This window comes from Acomys russatus, chromosome 17 (genome assembly GCF_903995435.1).
Source record: "Acomys russatus chromosome 17, mAcoRus1.1, whole genome shotgun sequence".
Lineage (NCBI taxonomy): Eukaryota > Metazoa > Chordata > Mammalia > Rodentia > Muridae > Acomys > Acomys russatus.
Genome location: NC_067153.1, coordinates 45,784,740 through 45,805,878, shown reverse-complemented (window position 1 = coordinate 45,805,878; position 21,139 = coordinate 45,784,740). Strand labels below are relative to the sequence as shown.

At 50.1% G+C, this 21,139-nt stretch overlaps 1 protein-coding gene and 1 non-coding gene across 2 annotated transcripts in view; one reads left to right on the top strand and one right to left on the bottom strand.

Moving 5' to 3' along the window:
• Arfgap3 (ADP ribosylation factor GTPase activating protein 3) overlaps window positions 1–21,139 on the top strand; it is a 44,181-nt gene that overhangs the window by 18,154 nt on the left and 4,888 nt on the right. The window contains exons 5-14 of the mRNA XM_051160100.1: window positions 654–737; window positions 2,347–2,434; window positions 5,663–5,722; window positions 7,253–7,299; window positions 8,418–8,557; window positions 13,546–13,674; window positions 15,381–15,524; window positions 18,372–18,503; window positions 19,675–19,798; window positions 20,800–20,890. Of these exons, the coding sequence (XP_051016057.1) occupies window positions 654–737; window positions 2,347–2,434; window positions 5,663–5,722; window positions 7,253–7,299; window positions 8,418–8,557; window positions 13,546–13,674; window positions 15,381–15,524; window positions 18,372–18,503; window positions 19,675–19,798; window positions 20,800–20,890 (1,039 nt within the window). The remainder of the gene's footprint in view (window positions 1–653; window positions 738–2,346; window positions 2,435–5,662; window positions 5,723–7,252; window positions 7,300–8,417; window positions 8,558–13,545; window positions 13,675–15,380; window positions 15,525–18,371; window positions 18,504–19,674; window positions 19,799–20,799; window positions 20,891–21,139) is intronic.
• On the bottom strand, window positions 7,734–7,840 carry LOC127201921 (U6 spliceosomal RNA). Its single transcript, XR_007832256.1, has one exon. It is a non-coding gene; the product is annotated as a U6 spliceosomal RNA (small nuclear RNA).

The window sequence follows — 21,139 nt, the reverse complement described above, 5'->3', positions numbered from 1 at the left end:
CCAAAAGAAGCAATTACTTAATTGCCAGCCTTGTTTGATATGTACTGTAGCCTGTGAGCACTGACCACACACAGCTCGGGGCTGAACAGGAAGCTGTATCACAGCCCTTGGGAGCCTGGGAGCCCTAGACAGCTGCCCAGCCCTACCCCTGGGGCCAGGTTTAACATGGAAACCGTCAATAGAGTAAAAAGCATGACAGTGAGGAAGGTGTCCCCTGAGGGGACAGGAAAACCACTCATTTGTGAGCATAGGACAGTGTGCCTGGTCCAGCCTCGCCCAGAAACATGCTTTTCCCACGGCTTGGGTTTGCTGTGTGCCTGGAGATGGATGGAAAACCTCAGGAGTGCTGAGTTGAGGTCGCAAGTGATTTCAGTGAGGAGGGAAACCCTGGGTGTGGAACCAGGATGGGCCAGCTCACTGTGGCTTAGAACCTACACTTACTTCTGAAAGGGTTTCGGGAGCTGGGGTCCTTGACCTGGGAGTGTAGAACTTTCTGGAGTGATCGCTTCTTTCCACAGCATGTTCAGGGCCCTCTGTGAGCACACTCTGGTGTTGTGGGTGAGGGACTAGACGCACCGTCTGCTGCAAGCCTCAGAGGAGACTGGAGAGCTGAGGCAAATTCTCTGCTAAGCTCTGCTTTGTTTTCCTTCCAGCTGTGGCTTGACAGCTGTGCAGTTCCACCTGTGTCCCCACCTCCAAAGGAGGAAGACTTTTTTGCTTCTCAGGCCTCTCTGGAGGTAAGTTTGCTGCGTGTGAGTGCAGTACCCACAGAGTCCAGAAGAGGGTGGCAGATCTCTGGGAGCTGGAGTTACAGGCAGCTGTGAGCAGCCCCACCTGGGTTCTTGGAACTGAACTTGGGTCTTCTGCAAGAGCGTTGCCAGCATCTCTCTGGCCCTGCTTCCCATAATTTTAAATTCTGAATGTTGTAACAAGCATGCATTTGAGATATTTCAGTAAGACAGGCCAAGCAAGTGTCGTAAGGAACCCAGGGTGAGACTGGCCTTCAGCATCAGCCATTCATGGCGGCAGACTGTACACTGCCTGACGAGTTTCTGGCGCTGTTCTCCGTTCATAGCTTCTGGCTTAGGGTCTAACACGAGGACCAGGAGTAAACCCTTTCACATCTCATAGGAGGGGGATGCATGTCCAGGAAAGCAGGTAATAGCTGCCTCTGAGTTTGGGTCTTGATACAGCAGGATGCTTCGGAGTGTAGGAGTGTGGCGCCTCATTCAGATGCTCTGTTCCAGCCGGGTGTGGGGAGCAAGCCTGTAATCCCGGCACTTGGGAGGCAGAGGCAGGTAGATCTCGGTGAATTCGAAGCCAGCCTGGTCTACAAAGAGAGTCCAGGACAGCCAGGGCTATTACACAGAGAGATTCTGACTCAAAATTTAAAGAAAAATTTAAAAAGTGCAGGTTAGAGCAGGAGACACCTTTCAAGACTGGAAAGGAAGGAAATTGTCCCACTTATGAGGGTTAAGGGACTGTCTCCACTGTCTCCCGGGTTGAGTCCTGTTGACACAGGCAGGGAAAGAACCAGGCTGCACTAGACAGCACCCTTCAAAAGTTTCAAGGCCATGAGAAATGATCACAAGCTCGGAGTCATGAGAGCTCCTTGCTTGGTCCCCCAGCGGCTCCAAGGGGAGGAGGGCTGGAGCCCTGTAAAGCCTTCCATGCCTAGGGGCACTGCATCTATGCTACGTTCCCACTCGCACAAGTGTGCCAGGCATTGTAATGCCAGAGGGGGCTGAGTGCACAGGGGTGTTCTGTGTGATCTGGTTCAGTTTCATATAAATATGAAATTATTCCAGCCAGCCATGGTGGCACGCACCTTTAATCCCAGCACTGGGGAGGCGGATCTCTCTGAGTTCGAGGCCAGCCTGGTCTACAAAGCGAGTCCAGGACAGCCAGGGCTATACAGAGAAACTCTGTCTCGTAAAACCAAAAAACAACAACCCTAGAAGGGAGGAGGCTGTAGTGCAGCTCAGTTGGTAGAGTGTTTGTCAGAGCAGGCCCAGGGCTCTGTGTTCTATTCCCAGCACTACACAAACTAGGAGCTGCCTTGCACATCCGTAATCCCAGCACTGGGGAGGTGAAAGGAAAAAAAAAAAAACTCAGTAGTTCAGGGTCATCTTCTACCACAGTACCAAGTTCTAGGCCAGTCTGTGATTCATGATACTTGTCTCAAAAGAACGAAAGGGGGGGGGGAAAAAAAAGATGGGGAACGTGAGACCATTGCGCGCTGAGGCAGGACTGAGGAGACGCATACGCGCAGGAGGGGCTGCGCTGCCCCCCCACCCCACGCAGTCCTTGCTTTCCTGCTAATGACTCTTCTCTCACCCGCTGCAGGTCAGTGGCACCATGTGGTCATCAGCCCGGCCCGAGCCAGCCCCTGTAGCACCGTGGGGCTTGGAAAACACTCCAGAAAAGAACGAAGGTGGGTCAATGGGGTCATCTTAGAACGCTGTTCTGTGGTCCAGTGGCCAAGATGAAACTGCCAAAGTTATGGTAGAAACCCTGAAGACATTCTAGAAGGCTCCCACCAAGAGGGTGACTAGAGGATAGAGTAACTAGGTTATTAGTTTCTGTTTGGATACAGTATTGAAGTGTGGACCTTTATAATTAGAAAACAAAATTTTAGGGTTCTTTTTAAATTTAGTTTAATTTTTTTTTTAAGTAAGGATTCGCTGTGTAGCCTTAGCTGGCCTGGAACTCTCTGTGTAGACCAAGCTGGCCTCTGATTCACAGATATCCGCCTGCCTCTTTCTCGGGAGAGCGGGGATTAAAGGAGTGCACCACCATGCCTGGTAAGATTTCAGTTTTAAAACTGGAAAATAAGTATTTCACCATTAATAAGTCACACATACTTAGTGAGTATATTATAGAATCTTATTTATTTGTTGGTTTTTAAAAAGACTTATTTATTTATTATTTATACATATTCTGCCCGCATGTGTGCCTGCCCGCCAGAAGAGGGCACCAGATCTCATTGTAGATGGTTGTGAGCCACCATGTGGTTTCTGGGAATTGAACTCAGGACCTTTGGAAGAACAGTCAGGGTTCTTAACCTCTGAGCCATCTCTCCAGCTCCCTATTTGTTGATTTTTTTTTTTTTTTTTTTTTTTTTTTTTTTTTTTTTTTTTTTGAGGCACAGTCTCATGTAGCCCAGGCAGTCTAAAAATTCAATAGGTCTCTGAGGATGCCTGAACTCCTGATCCTCCTGCCTCCACCTTCTGAGTGCTGGGATTTCAGGTGTACACCTTCCCAGGTATATATTTATTGTAAATATGTTGTCAATAATTTATGTATTAGAAATGACCTAGGTAGTGTATATAGCTGCCCCTTCTGTTTTAAAGCTGGGCATCTTTCATCAGCCCAAATGTTCTAGTAAATTAACAGTAAAATATGCTTTGACACCAAGCAATGAACTTGGGATGTGGGAACCAGAAAAGACATGCTGGCTTATAGCGGCTCAGTACCAGCCTTTGGATTGGGGACACAGTAAGACAGTGTCTGAAATGGATTGCGATGCTGTCTGTCACGAGAAGTGTGCCAGGAAAGAGCCGCTCTAGAAGCCGCAGCACAGACTTTTGTTTCCTGGAAAGGAAGCCGGCAGCCCACGGGTCAGAACTCTCCGGTGGCTCCAGCACGGCTGCTTTCCACCTATGGCTACCGCCCGTGGGCGTTGTTTTATTCTCTGTGACTGAGATGCTGTGGGGGTTAGATAGGCGTCTGGCTTGGCTTCTTCCCCCCTCTCTGCACCCCCCACCCATTGCTTCCCAGCTTTCTCTCCAGGAGGTGAAACTCCAAGTGCAGCCATTGGCCACGCCCAGCATGGCTGCCTTCTGTACTCTGTCTCCTGGCTATCACAGTACACCCTGTTCTGGAGATTGCTGTGACAGATATCCCAGTGGAGGGGGCCCCTGTAGTCCATGTGCCCTCAGTAACTCAGTGCCTCATTGTAAAACACCGTATCATGAGGTAGAGTTCTGAGGCCAAGTTGGTGGCACACGCCTCCAGTCTTAGCACTGGGGTAAAGGCAGGAAGATCAGGGTTCTGGGTCATCCTTGGCTACGCAGGGAGTTCAAGGCCAGCCTGAGCTATATAAAACCCTGTCCAAAACAAGGAGAGTGGTGGATGGTATCAGTTGAGAAGATCATTAATCTTCATTCTATAAAACCACTGTTATAAACGTGCATTTACAGTTTTTTTTAAAAAAATTTCAATTTGTTTCTTTTTTGTTTGTTTATTTGGTTTTATTGTTTGTTTTTTTTTTTCCCCGAGGCAGGGTTTCTCTGTGTAACAGTTCTGACTGTCCTAGACTCACTTTGTAGACCAGGCTGGCTGGCCTTGAACTCACATCGATTGACCTGCCTCTGCCTCCCGAGTGCTGGGATTAAAGGCATGCGCCACCACGCCTGGCTCAGCATTTACATTTTAATGGACTTTTCTGGTTGTTTTTTTTTTTTTAAGATGGGGCCTCTGTAGCTCAGGTTACCTCACCCTTGCTGTATAGCTGAGGGTGAGTGTGAACGTCTGGCTGTCCCTCCTCCACCTCCTGAGGGCTGAGACTGCATGAGGACACCTACACGCCCAGCTCTTACAGAGCTTTTAAGTCAGATTGCTCAGGACAGAAGGGATTGTGGGGAGGATGGTCCCGGAGCCTGGAGTCTAGTTGCTTCACAGCAACTTAGGAGAGCTGCAGCCGTCAGCACCGGTGCTCTAACAGAGAGCGCGCTCATGTGTCAAGAGAGCTGGTAATGTTCCAAAGGATACATGACCACTACATACTGTACACTTGTTTTGAAATGTCACAGTGTGTCTTATAAATACATACGCTTTTTTTCTGTTTTTTAAGATTTATTTATTATGTATACAATGCTCTGTCTGCATGTATGCCTGTAGGCCAGAAGAGGGCAGCAGATCACATAGATGGTTTTGAGCCACCATGTGGTTGCTGGGAATTGAACTCAGGACCTTTGGAAGAGCAGTCTGTGCTCTTAACCTCTAAGCCATCTCTCCAGCCCGTTTGTTTGTTTTTTTGAAACAGGGTTTCTTTTGTAGTCCTAGCTGTCCTGGATTCCATGTGTAGATCAGCCTGGCCTCGAACTCACATATATCCACATATGCCACCACACCCAGCTTCACATATAATTATTATATAGCAATGAAAAGAAAATATATTTTAAAAAATAAAGGTCCAAGCTGGGCGTGGTGGTGCATGCCTTTAATCCCAGCACTCAAGAGACAGAAGCAGGCGGATCTGTGAGTTCAAAGGCCAGCTAGGGCTACACAGAGAAACCCTGTCTCAAAAAACAAAAATAAATGAAGGCCCAGGTGGTGGCACACACCTTTAATCCTTTAATCCCCGGGCCCTGGAGGCTGAGGCAAGCTTGTCTAGGAGTTGGGGCAGCCTGATTCACATAGTGAACCGCTGTCTTTAAATATTGATAAGGAGTGAGGGTGTAGCTCAGTGAGAAAGCACTGGCTTGGGGTGCCATAAAAAAAATAAATTACAAAGGTGAAATAGATCACAGAGCTGAAAAGCAAGACGATTGGCAAACCCAGGTGAGACACAAGACTAAACAGCGTGAACTAGCCCACACTTAGTGGCAAATTGGCCAGGAATATTTTCTGCATTAACATCAGTATTTTACATTTGTAGGTGGGCCAGAACAGGGGCCAAGTGTGGAAGGTCTGAACGCCCCTGGCAAGGCCACACTAGGTAACGTGCTGAGGGCCCTGGTCCGTCTTTGAATGCTGTCTCTGTCTTGGTTCTTAGAGTGATCCGACATTGTGACCAAACCCACTAATGAGTGTCACCAGGGAAAGCTGCCGTTCCAGTTAGCCATTCTGTCTCAGAGAGCGAATGATAAGATCTGTGTGTAAGTTAGTAGGAAAAGCCCAGCCCAGGCCTTAGTTGTTACACAATGCTGGGCCATTTTCCTGTTTTTAAGGAACTGATGCTATACTTCAGTGGCAGAGCACTTGCCTACTGCCACAGCCCGGGGATTGGTTAGCAGCACTACAAAGCACTGGTCATGGTGAAGGTGGTGATGTCTGAGGTGATGGTGAAGGTGGTGATGTCTGAGGTGAAGGTGGTGATGTCTGAGGTGAAGGTGGTGATGTCTGAGGTGATGGTGATGGTGGTGATGTCTGAGGTGATGGTGAAGGTGGTGATGTCTGAGGTGAAGATGAAGGTGGTGATGTCTGAGGTGATGGTGAAGGTGGTGATGTCTGAGGTGATGGTGGTGATGTCTGAGGTGATGGTGAAGGTGGTGATGTCTGAGGTGAAGGTGGTGATGTCTGAGGTGAAGGTGGTGATGTCTGAGGTGATGGTAGTGTGTGAGATGATGGTCGTGGTGGTGATGGCTCTATGCAATGAGTACAGTAAAGAACTTCCAACATGACCGCTCCGCTCCATGGTAAGGTTAAAGGAAAGGTTCTTATATAAATAAGAGTGAGAGAATGTTAGAAGCATCTGGAAGAGCCCAGAACAGAGAGAAAAAGAAGCTGACTGGGCCTGGCCAGGGCTGTCTGCAAGAGAAGGGTACACAGGGAGTGAGCAGGGAGAGAGCAGGGAGAGACCAGGGTGAGAGCAGGGAGAGAGCAGGGAGAGAGCAGGAGAGAGCAGGGTGAGAGCCAGAGCCAGCATAATGAGCCTGGGCTGGGGATGCAGTCAAGACAGCAGGAATCTGAGGTATACATGCAGACAAACACCCACACACATAAAAAGGGGAGAAAAGGAGCCACAGGCACAGGAGGAGCCCTCTGCTGCGCAGGACAGTAAGTGTTGAAAGGTTGACATCAAGCCACGTCACACAGAGAAGGGCAGGACCCAAGCCCAGGGCAGCCATGCTTTAGGTTTTGATTCATATAATTTAATAGGAAAGAGTATTCCTTTTTATTTATTTGTGAGGTTCATGGCATGGCATGTGTGCTGAGGTCAGAGGACAGTCTGCAGGAGTCCACCACATGGGTCCCCAGGAGCGAACTCAGGTCATCAGGCTTGCCAGCGAGCACCTTACTCACTGAACCATCTCGGTGTTTTTTAACTGCTTGTGTACAAGCCCAGGCTCTGTTTCTCTAGTGTGGTGTTGAGAACAGATGTCTGCTCTGAGGTGGGGTGGTGTATGACAGTACCCTGACTCCATGCTGACCACAAATAAGCAAGGATCTTATACGACTCACTAGAACAGAGAAGTGATGTGGGATTTCTACATATCTGACTTTATTTTATTTTATTTTTTGGCAGAGGTTTCATCCATTATAAAAAAGAAACCAAATCAAGCAAAAAAAGGAGTGAGTATTGTGTTACTGTAAAAAAAAATACACAGGAATTTGCCTCTCAAGCTACAGGTCTACTTTCTCCTGTGATTTTTCTTTTTAAACTGGAATAGATTCATTGCACATGGTAGTGGCTTTCATAAGCCAGTATGGTTGTACATGTCTCTAATCTTAGTACCTGGGGGTCAGAGGCAAGCAGATCTCAGTGAGTTGGAGGCCAGCCTGGTGTACATAGTATGTTCCAGGACAACCAGGGCTACACAGTGAGACCCTGTCTCAAAACAAGCAAACCAACAAACTATATTTGGCTCTCTTCCCACTCTGATCAGGGCAGTATTCTCACGAGCCATAAAATGATAAGTGGCTTTCTTGATCAATGAGATGAGTATTATATTTAGTTGTTGTTGTTTTGGTTTCATTTGGTTTTTTTGTTTTGTTGTTGTTGTTGTTTAAATATGGAACGCTTCACGAATTTGCATGTCATCCTTGCACAGGGGCCATTCTAATCGTCTCTGTATCATTCCAGTTTTAGTACATGTGCTGCCAAAGCGAGCACTGTTGTTTTGATTTTTGAGGCAGGATTTCTCTGTGTAGCCTTGGCTGTCCTGGACTCATTTTGTAGACCAGGCTGGCCTCAAACTCACAAAGATACACCTGCCTCTGCCTCCTGAGTGCTAGGATTTATGAGGATTGTTTTATGAAGACATTTCCATTAAGGCAAGGTCCTGCAGTGTCATTCCTGTAGGCAGGGGTTGTGTGGGAGCACCCCCCACTTTCCCATCCCTCCCCTTACCCACTCCAGCTACCTCACTAGGTGGTCTTGGCTAAACCCTTGAATCAAGTGAATTCTGTGTGCTTCATTCAGGGCCCTCTCCTGCAGTGGGCTAAGGATACTGCCAGCCTCACAGAGACAAGAGGACTAAATGCTTGTCACAAGCCACGCAAGTCACAGACCTCCAAGTACACAGTGCACTTACAGGCTTTAACTGCCTAGGTAGCTTGTCCTGGACTCGCTTTGTAGACCAGGCTGGCCTCAAACTCACAGAGATCCACCTGCTTCTGCCTCCCTGAGTGCTAGAATTACAGACGTGCACCACCACACCTGACTGAGTAAAATCTTATATATGTTTCAGCTTGGAGCCAAAAAAGGAAGCTTGGGAGCCCAGAAGCTGACGAACACCTCATTCACTGAGATTGAAAGGCAAGCTCAGGCTGTGGATAAGAGGAAGGAGCAGGAAGACCTGGCCAGGGGTGCCCCTCAGGAGGAGTCCATGTGAGCTTCATTTGTTTCCTCTAGCAGAGGCGAGGGAGCAGAGCTAGCTATGCCCTGGCTTGGTGGGTTTCCCAAATCCTTTGTATTTTTGGTGAGCATGCACTGCAGGGCGTAGTTTCAGGAAAGTTTGTGTCATACCAGCATGTGGCTTGAAAGGGGGCAGCACTGGTGGCTCTGGGGAGCAGTAGTGGACCTTAGAGGAGCCCTGGGCAGGAAGGGTAGGTGGGGCACAATGTCAGGAAAATGCACATCTTGTCCTTGTGGGGTACCACCTCTAACCCACCAGGGCAACTGTAACAGAAAAGACAGGCTAGTGTAGTGGTTCCCAGCCTGTGTGTAGAGACCCCTCGGGCATGGAGCTTGAATGACCCTCCACAGGGGTCACCTAAGACCATCAGAAAACATAGGTCTTTACGTTGTGATTCGTGACAGCAGCACAATTACAGTTATGAAGTAGCAATGAAAATATTCTTATGGTTGGTGGGTCACAACAACATGAGGAGTTGTATTAAAGGATTGCAGGGCTAAGAAGGTTGAGAACCACTGGACTAGTGGCACATTGCCACTAGCTTGCAAGGGGGCCCGCAGCCCCTCCCCAGCACGGAAAGACTGTGAGGAATGCTGGTAGACACAGGCGACTGTAAGATTGCTGGTAGTGGTGGGAAAGCAATGAGGCTCGGCTTGTAGCTCAGTTGTACAGTGTTTGTCTAGAGTATTCGGGAGCGAGTACAGAGCTTGAGCCCCCACTAGGCAGAGTAGAAGGAACCTGAATTTATCCCCTAATGAATAAAGCAAGACTTTCGGACCTGCCAGTGGTAAAATGACACGGAGGCTTTTTAATATTTTTAAGCCTAGGCTTTTTAGCTAGGGCAGTCTCCCAGCCAGCTTTGTAGGTTAATCAGACTAACCCTGGCTCTGAGTCTCGTACTGCTAGCTCTGCCTCTGTGCTCCGTTTCGGTCTGGCCGCGACAAATCTCTTGCCTTTGCTTTTTTTCCCCAGAATCCCTCTCTCTCTCAGAAGTTTTGCCTTCCACTTTCTGCCTAGATACAGCGTCAGCTTTTAATTACAACCAATAGGCAAGTGAGGAAGGAAGAATATTTACAAGATATAAGACTGGTGATGGACCAAAGAAATAACAATACCACGATCTGTGGGAAAGCTTAAGCTTTGTCACAGGTGGGAGCAGTCTTGGCAGGCTTTACCCTTAGGGCACCTCATGAATACTTTGTGACAGACTGAGTGGAGCCATCCTGGGTCTGGAATTCAGGAAGCAGACCTGGGAACCCCACCTGGACTATTGTCTTTCTAAGTGACCCTCACCGGGAGAAGGAGACCGCCCTTCCCACGTGACTCAGGTAGTTGGGGAGGAGAGAACAACAAGTTGAGCCTGGGGGAGAGAGCGTAGGGAGCAGCGGACCGGCTGGAATAGCACACGGGCCAGAGAGACACCTAAGGACCCGTCCCGTGGAATGGATACCGGAAGGTTCACTCTTTTGTCCCTTTAACCTTTTTTCCTTCTTGTGTACGTTAGTTGGGTTGTATAATAAAGTTTAATTATTAAGAAACAGAACCAACAAAGATCTGGCTAGTACTTAGCTCTGTCAGTTTAGCAATCAACAATGGAATATACAGAGACACACCTTCACACAGTGTGCCCCAACAGACATGGTGTGGCCTCATAGTGCAATTTGATTGAGCTCTGAAAAGAATGAATACATGGATGCACTTTGAAAGTTTATGCACAGAAAGAAGGCACATGCAAAACTGCACAGGGTGTGATTAGCCCTACAGGAAATGCCTACCAAGAAAATCACAGAGTTGGAGGCCAAGGAGGGAGGCGGGTGCTGCCAATGCAAATGGAAAGGCAACATAGCCATGGGGTTATTTGTGTTTTGTTATTGTTGTTGTGGCTTTTTAAAAAATGTATTTAAATATGTATGCATGAAAAAATGTATGCATGCACACACACACACACACTGCATGTGTGGAAGTCAGAGGACAACACGCAAGAGCAGCTTCTCTAGTTCTGTCATGTGGGGCCCAGGTATTAATTCAGGTTGTCATACCCAGCAACACTCCCAGCACTGGCCGGGAGCTGTGTGGGCTGTCTCCTGTGCTGTCCTGTTCCTGTGTGGGCTGTCTCCTGTGCTGTCCTGTTTCTGTGCGGGCTGTCTCCTGTGCTGTCCTGTTCCTGTGCGGGCTGTCCTGTGATGTCCTGTTTCTGTGTGGGCTGTCTCCTGTGATGTCCTGTTTCTGTGTGGGCTGTCTCCTGTGATGTCACATTTCTGTGTGGGCTGTCTCCTGTGATGTCACGTTTCTGTGTGGACTGTCTCCTGTGATGTCCTGTTTCTGTGTGAGCTGTCTCCTGTGATGTCCTGTTTCTGTGTGAGCTGTCTCCTGTGATGTCACATTTCTGTGTGGGCTGTCTCCTGTGGAGTCTTGTTTCTGTGTGGGCTGTCTCCTATGGATCTTTTTCTGTGTGGACTGTCTTCTGTGGGGTCTCTTGTCTTCGTATGTTTTTTAAAATCTTACTTTAGCTGGAATTGTGGTCCACTGTATAAAGAGGGAAATACATAACCCTACTTTATAACGCTCTTTCAAGGTACAGCTTGGATGACATTAATTTATTGAAATCCTGACAACAGTCTCTGGAGCACAGTAGGAGTTCAGTTAGTGTGGCTGGCACACAGTAGGTGCTTGGCCAATGTGACTTGTTCCTGTTAGTGCTGATGGCAGTTTGTTGCTTGAGACTTAAGTCTCTCAGTCCAGGTGGTTTGAGATTGTTACTTCCCTATTCCACCCTCAGAAGGCCAGGAGCAGCTCTGACCGGTGTAGACAGAGTTTCTCTACAACAGAAATGGATTGTCCGACTCAAATTTCTGTTTTCATTAGTTTCTGACCCAGGCAGAGACAGGTTAACTCAGCTGTTGGGAAGTGACTTTGCATGTGCTGCTGGGGCTTGAAGTAAAGCCTGGTGAGCCAAGAGCGGTGGGACACACCCACGCACTCTTTTGTGTGGTCAGGTGCCTGAAGAGGCCGGACACAGAGAGATTATTAGCATGGGGTACCTGCCACACCTGCCTTCCATGCATCCGTCCTTAAGATTCATTGAAAACACGTGAGGAGGGCCTTTGCGGAGCAGGCAGGAAGCCTCTGGCAGAGGTGCATGCTGGGGAGGAAAGAAAGATTTACTTGGAAACCCAGTTTGGCAACTTTGTTGCCTTTCTCCAGGACATCCTGCCACTGACCACCTGTCACTGCTCTACAGACCTTTCTCACCTTGTCCCAGCTCTGTGTTCACCAGGGAGGGAGCTAGTCCGGAAGCAGGTGTTGTCTAGTGGTTAGAGCTCAGGAATGGGTGGAGAGCGGCAGCCTGTCCTGCGCTGACAGGAGTCCTAAGGGGACCCTCCCGTGGTCTTGCTGCTTCTTCCATTCATCTCAGGAGGGTCTGTTGCTGCAGGTTCATCAGCTAGAGCCGTGACAGACACCAGAGTAAGAAAGTGAAAGAAAAATGACAGCTCGGGGGTCAGAGCCGACCCAAGGAACACCCTGGGTCTTGTTACAAGACAAAGAGCACGTGGAGGTTGTGGAATGTCCCTCGTAAGGAACCCTCCTCCCTCCGTCTTCCCTGCCAGGGCACAGGAGCCACCTTTGCACAGGGTTGTCAGCGAATTGCTGGTGAGGGGTCCCCCACACTGTCCAGGGCTTTGGGAAGCAGATGGTAGACACGCAGGCACTTCTCGCAGCACTGAATGTCACTGTGGTGGGGTGCAGCTGGGGTGGGGTGCAGCTGGGGTGGGGTGCAGCTGGGGTGGGGTGCAGCTGGGGTGGGGGTTTAGGTAGCTTTCTTTATGAGCTGTGGCAGCCTTGGAGCAAGGGCAGCGTGCTCACACCTTCCAGGCCCACTGGTGCCTTGTGTAATAGAAATCAGAGCACAAGGCGCCGCGGTGGGGCTGACGTCCTGAGTGCAGTCCCCAGAACGCATGGGGAGAGGAGAGAATTGACCCCACAAGTTGTCCTCTGACCTCCACACACACATCATGGCACATACGTGCCACCCACCGCACACACCACATGTATACACACAGTAATAACAAAGTGGTTGGGTTTCTCTCTGTAGCCCTGGCTGTCCTGGAACTCTCTATAGACCAGGCTGGCATGGAACTCAGAGATCTGCCTGCCTCTGCCTCCCGAGTGCTAGGATTAAAGGTGTGTGTCATCATGGCTGGCTTAATAAAACAATTTTAAAGCTAAAGACTGTGCCTGGGTGGGTAGTGACTGTCCATTTCAAATGTTCTCAGAAGCCTGATACATAAAGAGACAAGAAATTTTTTGGAATACAGATAATGATTTATATATTTATAAAATCGTTTAGATATATTTAATCTTTTTAAATAAAAAAGAATCAATTGACTGTATGCTGTCTGAGAGAGAGAAAGCACGCTCTCTCTTTCTCTGTAAGTGGGAGTTTGCATGTTCATCAGGTGGTCAGAAGAGGGCATCAGACCACCTAGAGCTGGAGTTATAGGTGTAATTTCCAAATTTTCATCTGAGACAAGTGGGAGTAATCGCCTACACTGGTGTGTTCAACGGAGGTGTAGTGAGGTGTCAGAGAGGGTCCTGTGGGTGAGTAACTGTGGCACATACCGTGGGATCGGACGGTCAGAAGAACAGTCAAAAAGCCCTGAGCTTGACCAGGCATGGTGGTGCGCGCCTTTAATCCTAGCACTTGGGAGGCAGAGACAGAAGATCTCCGTGAGTCCGAGGACAGCCTGGTCTAGGACAGCCAAGGATACACAGAGAAACCCTGGGGAGGGGGGCGGGGAGAGAGAGAGAGAGAGAGAGAGAGAGAGAGAGAGAGAGAGAGAGAGAGAGAGAGAGAGAACACGCGCTTAAGTGTGAGTCACACGTCTCCGGTCGGTCTACGATTTGAACATTAGGTCATGGTTTTACAGCTGAGCTAAGGAGAATGTGCTTTTCCCAGCAGTGTCTCCTCGTTGCGACTGGCCTACAAGGATCTTGACATTCATATGAAGAAAGATGAAAAACTGAACCTTAGTGGACAGAAGAAGGCGGAAGCCGAGAGACTGGGCATGGGCTTTGGAAGCTGCAGGAGGTAGGGTCCCCTCCCCACCGCCATAGCGCAGGGCTGGCCTTCTGCTCATGGTGAAGGGTCAGCTTCGGGCTCACTTCGCCTGAGCCAAGTGCTCAGGACTCCTCCCTTCCCCGTAGGTTGACTTCGCTTTGGTATTTAGTACAGTGTGAGTAGGGCTGGAGCCTCATGGGTGAGGTGTGCACAACGCCCTGGGTTGCATCCCCAACATCACAGATACCGACTCGGTCCACTCAGGGTCACGCTGAGCAACAAGGGTCCCTTTCTGTCTCAACACAAACAGCAAATACGGAATGGTTCGGGGGAAGCTTAGTGCATACACCTCTAATCCTCAGGCACACCCGTGAGTGTGGCTGTGTGTTGTAGAAAATAAAAATGCAGCCGAGCGTGGTGGCGCACGCCTTTAATCCCAGCACTCGGGAGGCAGAGGCAGGCGGATCGCTGTGAGTTCAAGACCAGCCTGGTCTACAAAGTGAGTCCAGGATGGCCAAGGCTACACAGAGAAACCCTGTCTCGAAAAACCAAAAAAAAAAAAGAAAAGAAAAATGCCCATCGATAGTTACTGTGAGTAGCCTGTAATTATTACGGTGGTTTTATTTAACCCACTATCAAACAATGAAAGATACAGACACCTGATAGAATTTTAATAAGCCTCAATTCACCTGGGGCTGGGCAGATATTACCCCCTAAGTTACCTCGTTACCTCCCAGCCCACATTCTGTGCCATCTGTGTTTTTTTGTTGTTGTTGTTTGTTTTTTGTTTTTTTGTTTTTGTTTTTGTTTTTCGAGACAGGGTTTCTCTGTGTATCTCTGGCTGTCCTGGGCTCACTTTGTAGACCAGGCTGGCCTCGAACTCACAGCGATCCACCTGCCTCTGTCTCCCGAGTGCTGGGATTAAAGGCGTGCGCCACCACACCCGGCTCTGTGCCGTCTGTTTTAATCATTCCTGTCTGGCCTGCTTCCTATCCAACAGCCCCATAAACACTTGCACGTGCTTTCCATCTGGGCTGCTCGCCATGCCACGCCATGCCATGCAGTCCCTCACAGTAAATTCCTCCCAGCCACGTGGTTCTCTCCACGCTAACCCATGGTGGTCTTGCTTCCTCCTTCTGCTTTAGTTGCTGCCTCTCCCCTTCCCATGGTCCTTCTGTTCTCCAGGCCCTGGAGCCTTAGCTCTGCCTCTCACTTCTGCCCTGTCCAGGTGTGTAGGCCTGTTATGTAGCCAATCGGGGATAATTTTGAAGGCAAAGTTACACAGCATTATTGGGATACATGATAGTCTGTTGTAAAAGGCAGCACGCAGACCTCAGGGAACAAAATACATTTTTTTGTTTGTTTAAGATTTATTTATTATGTATACAGTGCCCTGACTGCATGTACATCTGCAGGCCAGCAGAGGGCAGTAGATCACATTATAGATGGCTGTGAGCCACCATGTGGTTGCTGGGAATTGAACTCAGGACCTCTGGAAGAGCAGTCAGTGCTCTTAACCACTGAGCCATATCTCCAGCCTGGGAGCAAAATAATTAGCAGTTAATACAAAGCACCTAGAAGCCCTGTCGGCTTGAAGCCCAGCCCTCAGGGTGACTTCTAGCTTCCAGGCTCACACTGGGTTCCCAGCCCCTCCCACCATTTGTGTTTGTTGGGAGTGCACCTTGCAGCATCCCTATGTTTGTGTAACACTTCCTGTCTTATTCTGTCCTCTCAAGTGGCATCTCCCACTCAGTGACTTCAGACATGCAGACCATCGAGCAGGAGTCACCCACACTGGCAAAGCCGAGGAGGAAGTACCCAGAGGACCCCGAGGAGTCGTACTTCAGTTCCAGGTGGTCTGAGCACCGCAGCGGCCATGGGTGTGTTGGGGCTGGGCCTGGGCCAGGGCAGAGAGGCTGGGGAGGCAGTGGAAGGAGCCGCGGTTACGACTACAACGACTGAGGCTGAGAGTAGACGTAGAGGAGACGTTTCTGTGTGTGTGAGAAGTGGAGAGGGCAGAGTCTGGTCACCACGTCAAGGGCGGAGCATGCACAGACGTCAGCAGCTTCTTTAGGAACACTGGCTTCTGGAAGCTGCCAGCAGAGTCCAGTATGAGTCATATCTGTATATGTGTCTATGCATGAAAGCCATGACTGTTCTGAGGGGATCCCATGATACCAGGACAATCTGGTCCTGTCCTTTGGTGTCGCTGTCTGCTGGGGTAAACCTGAAACGGGCATGAGGCTGTGGTGAGGGCAAGTGTCATCTTGAGTAGAGTCACAGTCAGGGTCACCAGAAGCTGACTTCACAGGAAGTTGGGGTGTCAGTGGCATAACACGTAGGTATAGAAAACAGGAGCTTGGATTGAACGTTAGCTGTGCCGCTTAAGAACTATGTAGCAGTGACTAAGTCATTAAAACGCCTCATGCTGCAGCCTCCTCATCTGTGAATAGGATCCTGGTGGGAGAGCTGAGGTACTGCCACAGACAGAGTGCGGGGCTCTTCTGGTGCCAGCTCGCCCAGACACATGTGGCCCCATGAACAGCCAGTTGGGCAGCTGCATTAATCACGCAAGGGCCCTTTCACATGTAGGGTTGGTGAGGAGGGGACGCATCTATCAGTGACGGTGCTGCTATGGTCACACAGGCTTCCTGATGTCGTGTGGCCAGCAGACATGGATTTCATAGGTAGAGCAAGCATAGGTTGTGCGATTGCTGAGTCTCCTATCCACGCTCCTAGGAAAGGAGTTGTGTGAACGGATCCTTCTTTTCTTTTCTTTTTCACCCCTGAGACAGGGTTTCTTTGTGTGTAGTCCTGACTATCCTGTACTCACTTTGAGACCAGGCTGACCTCCAACTCACAGAGATCTGCCTGTCTCAGCCTCCTGAGTGCTGGGGTTAAAGGTATGTGCCACCACACCCAGCTTTTTTTATTTTTTATTTTCCTTTTGTAAACTGAGCTCTGTGTTAACTTGAGTCCCAGTGGTTTAGAAAGAGAGCTGGCTGCTCCATGGCTCCTTGTTGCCATTGTCAGAGGCTGGCTGCTTCCTGCCTGCCCCTCTCCAGCCTCTACTCTTCAGCAGCATACGTGTGTGTGGGTGTGTCCATGCTGTGTCATTTGAGAAACCCTAAATACATGCTACACAGTAGAAATTCAAGTTGGTGATTAGACCTGGAAACCACTCATCAGATCCTTTCACGGGTGGTTTTAACGAGGGCTGGGCTGGGGTCTAAGGAAGCCTGCCTTCTCCCCAGCTGTTGGCAACTTTCCTGCTCATTGCTGATGCCCATGGAGAGGCGGGGTCACTTTCATGGAAAGCCAGCTGTGTTGAGAGAAAGGATTCTGTGTAAGGCTGCCTGCTGAGTAGGGCCTTTCCCATCCCTACAGGTCACAGAGGACCTCGTGTGGGGCTCACTGTGCCTTGGAGCCTTCAGAAATGCCTCTTCCTTGACCCATTCAAAGGCCACTGTGTCAGGGCCCAGTTACTCAGTCTGAAACTTGGGGCAAATGGGGTTTCATTTAGAGCAGAGAGATTTTGGTGTCATGTGGATGGTGACCTGGTTGTCTAGAAACACCTTCTAGCTCACTTGATGTCCACAATGACTTAGGCTCTTTGGCACCAGAGGTGACGTGAACACACTCTGAGGAGCCAGCAAGTCGGTGCCACAGATTGCCTTTACTGCTTCCAAATTACCCATCAGCCGTTAGACCTTGCATAGTATGAATTATGGAAGAGTGCAGTGTCTATTAAGGACGGGACATAGCCTTGCATGGTGTTTTATCATGAGGTCCATTATTTCCAGATTATAAATGATGCATTATTATAATAGTGCGTCCAGAATAATGAGACTGGACTGGCTTGCTGAGCCCCATGGACTCTGGGTGGCGTGTGGTCGGGGATGGGACTGATGGCAGGACAGTGTGCTGTTAGGGGCTTTGTCCAGGGACTGTGGGGATGTGTTCCGAGGGGAGGAGGGTGCAGTGTGAGGGCCAGCATGAAGGAAAAGCTCATGGGGAAGTAGGAAATCAAAGCTCACGCTGGGAGACGTCAGTGAAGGGAAGAGCTGCTGAATCCTGGCATGGCACTGCTGCCTGTGCAGGCTGGCGGGCCTAGAGTTGCCTGTGTGTGGTTAGGTAGCTCCTACAGGGTGAAGGAGGAGTAGGGAAGACCCCCTGTGTGGACTGCTCGGGACACCTGTACAGGTGGCGTCTTGCACAAGTGGCATTTTGCAATTTAAAAGTACCCCAATGTCAGTCCAGTCAGGATACAGCTTTTGACTCACACAGATGAGAAATATTCCTGAAGAAGCAGCCCCAGAGTGTCGTTGTTGAGGAGAGCCTACCATCCTGGCCCCTCCCTGTCTAGTGCTGACACTTTCCCCAGGGGCTTCTGAGGGCCAGCCAGCCTCTTCCTGGTTCTGCTCTAGAGCCCAGAGCCCATGGGGCTGGTGGCCTCAGCAGCCTGAGGCTACAGCAACGGAAAGGCTCCACCCTCCCCCAAGCCCTTGGAGAGCATGGCTGCCTGGGACACAGTTGCTGCAAAGACCATAGAATGGATGCCTTGGGTCAGCTCGTGTTCATTGGCCAGTCTAGTGTCATGGCTGCCCTTCATCTCAGCACATGACTGGGCAGGGAAGTCAGGTCCCCCATACCCAGAAGCAAGAGACCCGGATGGGCAACAGCATCCATAAATACTTCCTGGTCACTGTTTGTTCCTGTTCCAACAGGTACTTTGACGACCCCATGGAGTTGAGAGGCAGTTCCTTTTCTAGCTGGGATGACAGCGCTGACTCCTATTGGAAGAAAGACAGCAGCCAAGACCCTGAGCCTGCCACAAAAAGCACGGGCTCCTCAGACAGGTGGGCGCTGCAGACTGGGGAGCCAGGTGCCTCCTGCATAGGACCACTGGGTGATATTTGTGTCACGGGTGGCGTGTGCTGCTTTATGGTGTGGCTGTGCATTGGGGGCACATGTCAGAAATACCTGTGACTGTCAGAAAGCAGGTGTGAGGGCCAATTCCCTGGGGATTCTCAGTCCATGGGTCTGGGTGACGTCCCTCATGAATGAGTCACCTTCCTGCATTTGACTATTTGCAAACTATCAGAGTCTCCTTTTCCTAGGAAACAATTCCACACTTTGGTGTCTGTGTGTGTGTGTGTGTGTGTGTGTGTGTGTGTGTGTGTATGTATGTGTGTTGCTGGGATGTTTCTGGGTGTGTATACGTGTGTATGTAGGGGACTGCTGTCTGCATGTGTGGTCCTGGGCATATATGTGTGTGCGTGTATGTGTGCTGCTAGGAGGGGTATGTGGGGGACTGTGCACGTGTATATATATGGGGGGGGGGGGCGCTGTCTATGGGCCAGAATGCAGTGCTGGAGACTAAACTCACTACTGAAACATGCTTGGCATGCACGCTGCATGGAACCACACCTGTGCCATTTTTACTTAATTCTATTGTTTTATTTTGAGGCAGTGTCTCACTGAGTTTCCCAGGCTAACCTCAAAATTGAGATGCTCCTGCCTCTGCCTCAGATTACAGCTTGTGCCAGCACACCTGACACATGACTAGCACCCAGCCATGCAGTGACCACCAAGAACAAGGTATAGGACACTCTGTCACCCTGAGTTCCTGGCCCCTCCTAGTTTAGTTTTTGATCTTCCCATTCAGGAAGGTGCTATGTGGACTGGCTATCCAGTGTCTGCCTTGCTAGTCTGTCTCTGAACCTGACTCTGTCACCTGACTGCAGTCATCTGGGTTGGGGTAGCCCCGGCTCTACAGCCCACCTCTACAGTGAATGACAGGAACTCACCATTTATGTCCACACCAAGGAACCCTACACATATACCCTGAGGTCACCCTGTAACTGGGATGTCCTGTTACCTCATGCGCTAGGTGACAGACAGTGTTGTCCTCGCATGCACACACAGCGTGGTCAGTGCTTACCAGCACAGCTGAGCAGCAAAACGCCATTACAGATGAAAGTGTGAACTGAGTTTGCTTAACCACGGCTTGGTGTTTTCTCACTGTAGGCCCAGTGCCCGCCGGAAGCCGGACTATGAGCCCGTGGGCAACACGGATGAAGCCCAGAAGAAGTTTGGCAACGTCAAGGCCATTTCCTCCGATATGTACTTTGGAGTGCAAGCCCAGACAGATGTAAGAGTACAGAGAGCTCCATAGCAGCCTCCAGGACCAGGGAAGAAGCTTAGCTGGGGGACCATGAGAGGACAGGCTGCTTGGGGGAGAAAGCACCTGGCCAGAGGCCCCCAGACAACAGTGCTGGAGCCAGAACTAGTGCCCAGGCCTGCCTGAGCACCCTGCATGGCTGTGGAGTCAAGGACCCAGTCTCATTGCTCCCCTGCCTCTCTAGGGAGAACAGCCAAGAGTCAGTGGTAGCTTTTGAGTAAATTTAGGAGGGTTTTACGTAGCAGCAGTTGCTTCACCCCCGCCCCCCACCCCAGCAATTGCTTTTGATGAGTTTAACCATAGTTAAATGCAGCCCGGATATGTTTGTGGACGGATGCTTCATTAGCCACCTGACCCCTTTCTCAGAATTTGGCTGAGCTGAGGCTAAGCCCCCCCACCCCACCCCCACCCCCAGTGCTGGGGGCGGGGCTTGAGCTCTTAGGAGCCATTTCCAAAGGCTTTGTTGCCAGAGGGCTCCCTCCAGCCCCTCAACTTGGTTTTATCTTAAAGTTGATGGGCTGGAGTACAGCTCATGCTTGAGGCCCTGGATTGTTCCATCCCCAGTAACACACACATACACACCACACACATACACACCACACACACACCACACACACTCACATACACATCACACACACCATGCACTCACACACATATACATACTGCGCACACACACCACACACACACACACATACTTGAAGCCGTTCAAGTTGATGTGATGTGGTGTGCCAGGCACTGAGGACTTTGTTAGAGTGGCTGAGCGGCAGTCGTGAGCTCTGGCTGCCCCTCACTCTGACTTCATTGGCAGTACTGTGGGATGCTAAGTGGCCTACATCATTGCAGACCACGCCCCTCTCCAGGGCCTGGCCGGGGGGGGGGGGGGGTGACATGGGAGGTAGAGAGCCAAGGGGAAGAAAGCAGTCTCTCTTCAGCAGTTCTTAGACTCTAACTCCACCTCTTTTTCCGTCTAGTTTGAGACCCGGGCGCGGCTAGAGAGGCTGTCGGCCAGCTCCGCCATAAGCTCCGCAGATCTTTTTGATGAGCAGAGGAAGCAAGCAGCAGGTAAGGGGCATGCGGGGTTCCTGTGACCTGTGAGAGTCCAGCCACTTGCTAGCTGGGGTCATGGCAAGGTTAGCCTCTGTCTCCTGCCTGAGCTGCTGTGTAAGGTACCAGCCAGCCAGTCCTGGTCTCACCTCACAGGCCCCTCAGCCCTCAGGACACACCAAGGCACGAAGGAGGGAGTAACTCTTAGGAAACACACAGTGCAGCTTGTGGAAGGCAGATGGAGAGGAATCACCTGTCTCTGCTGCC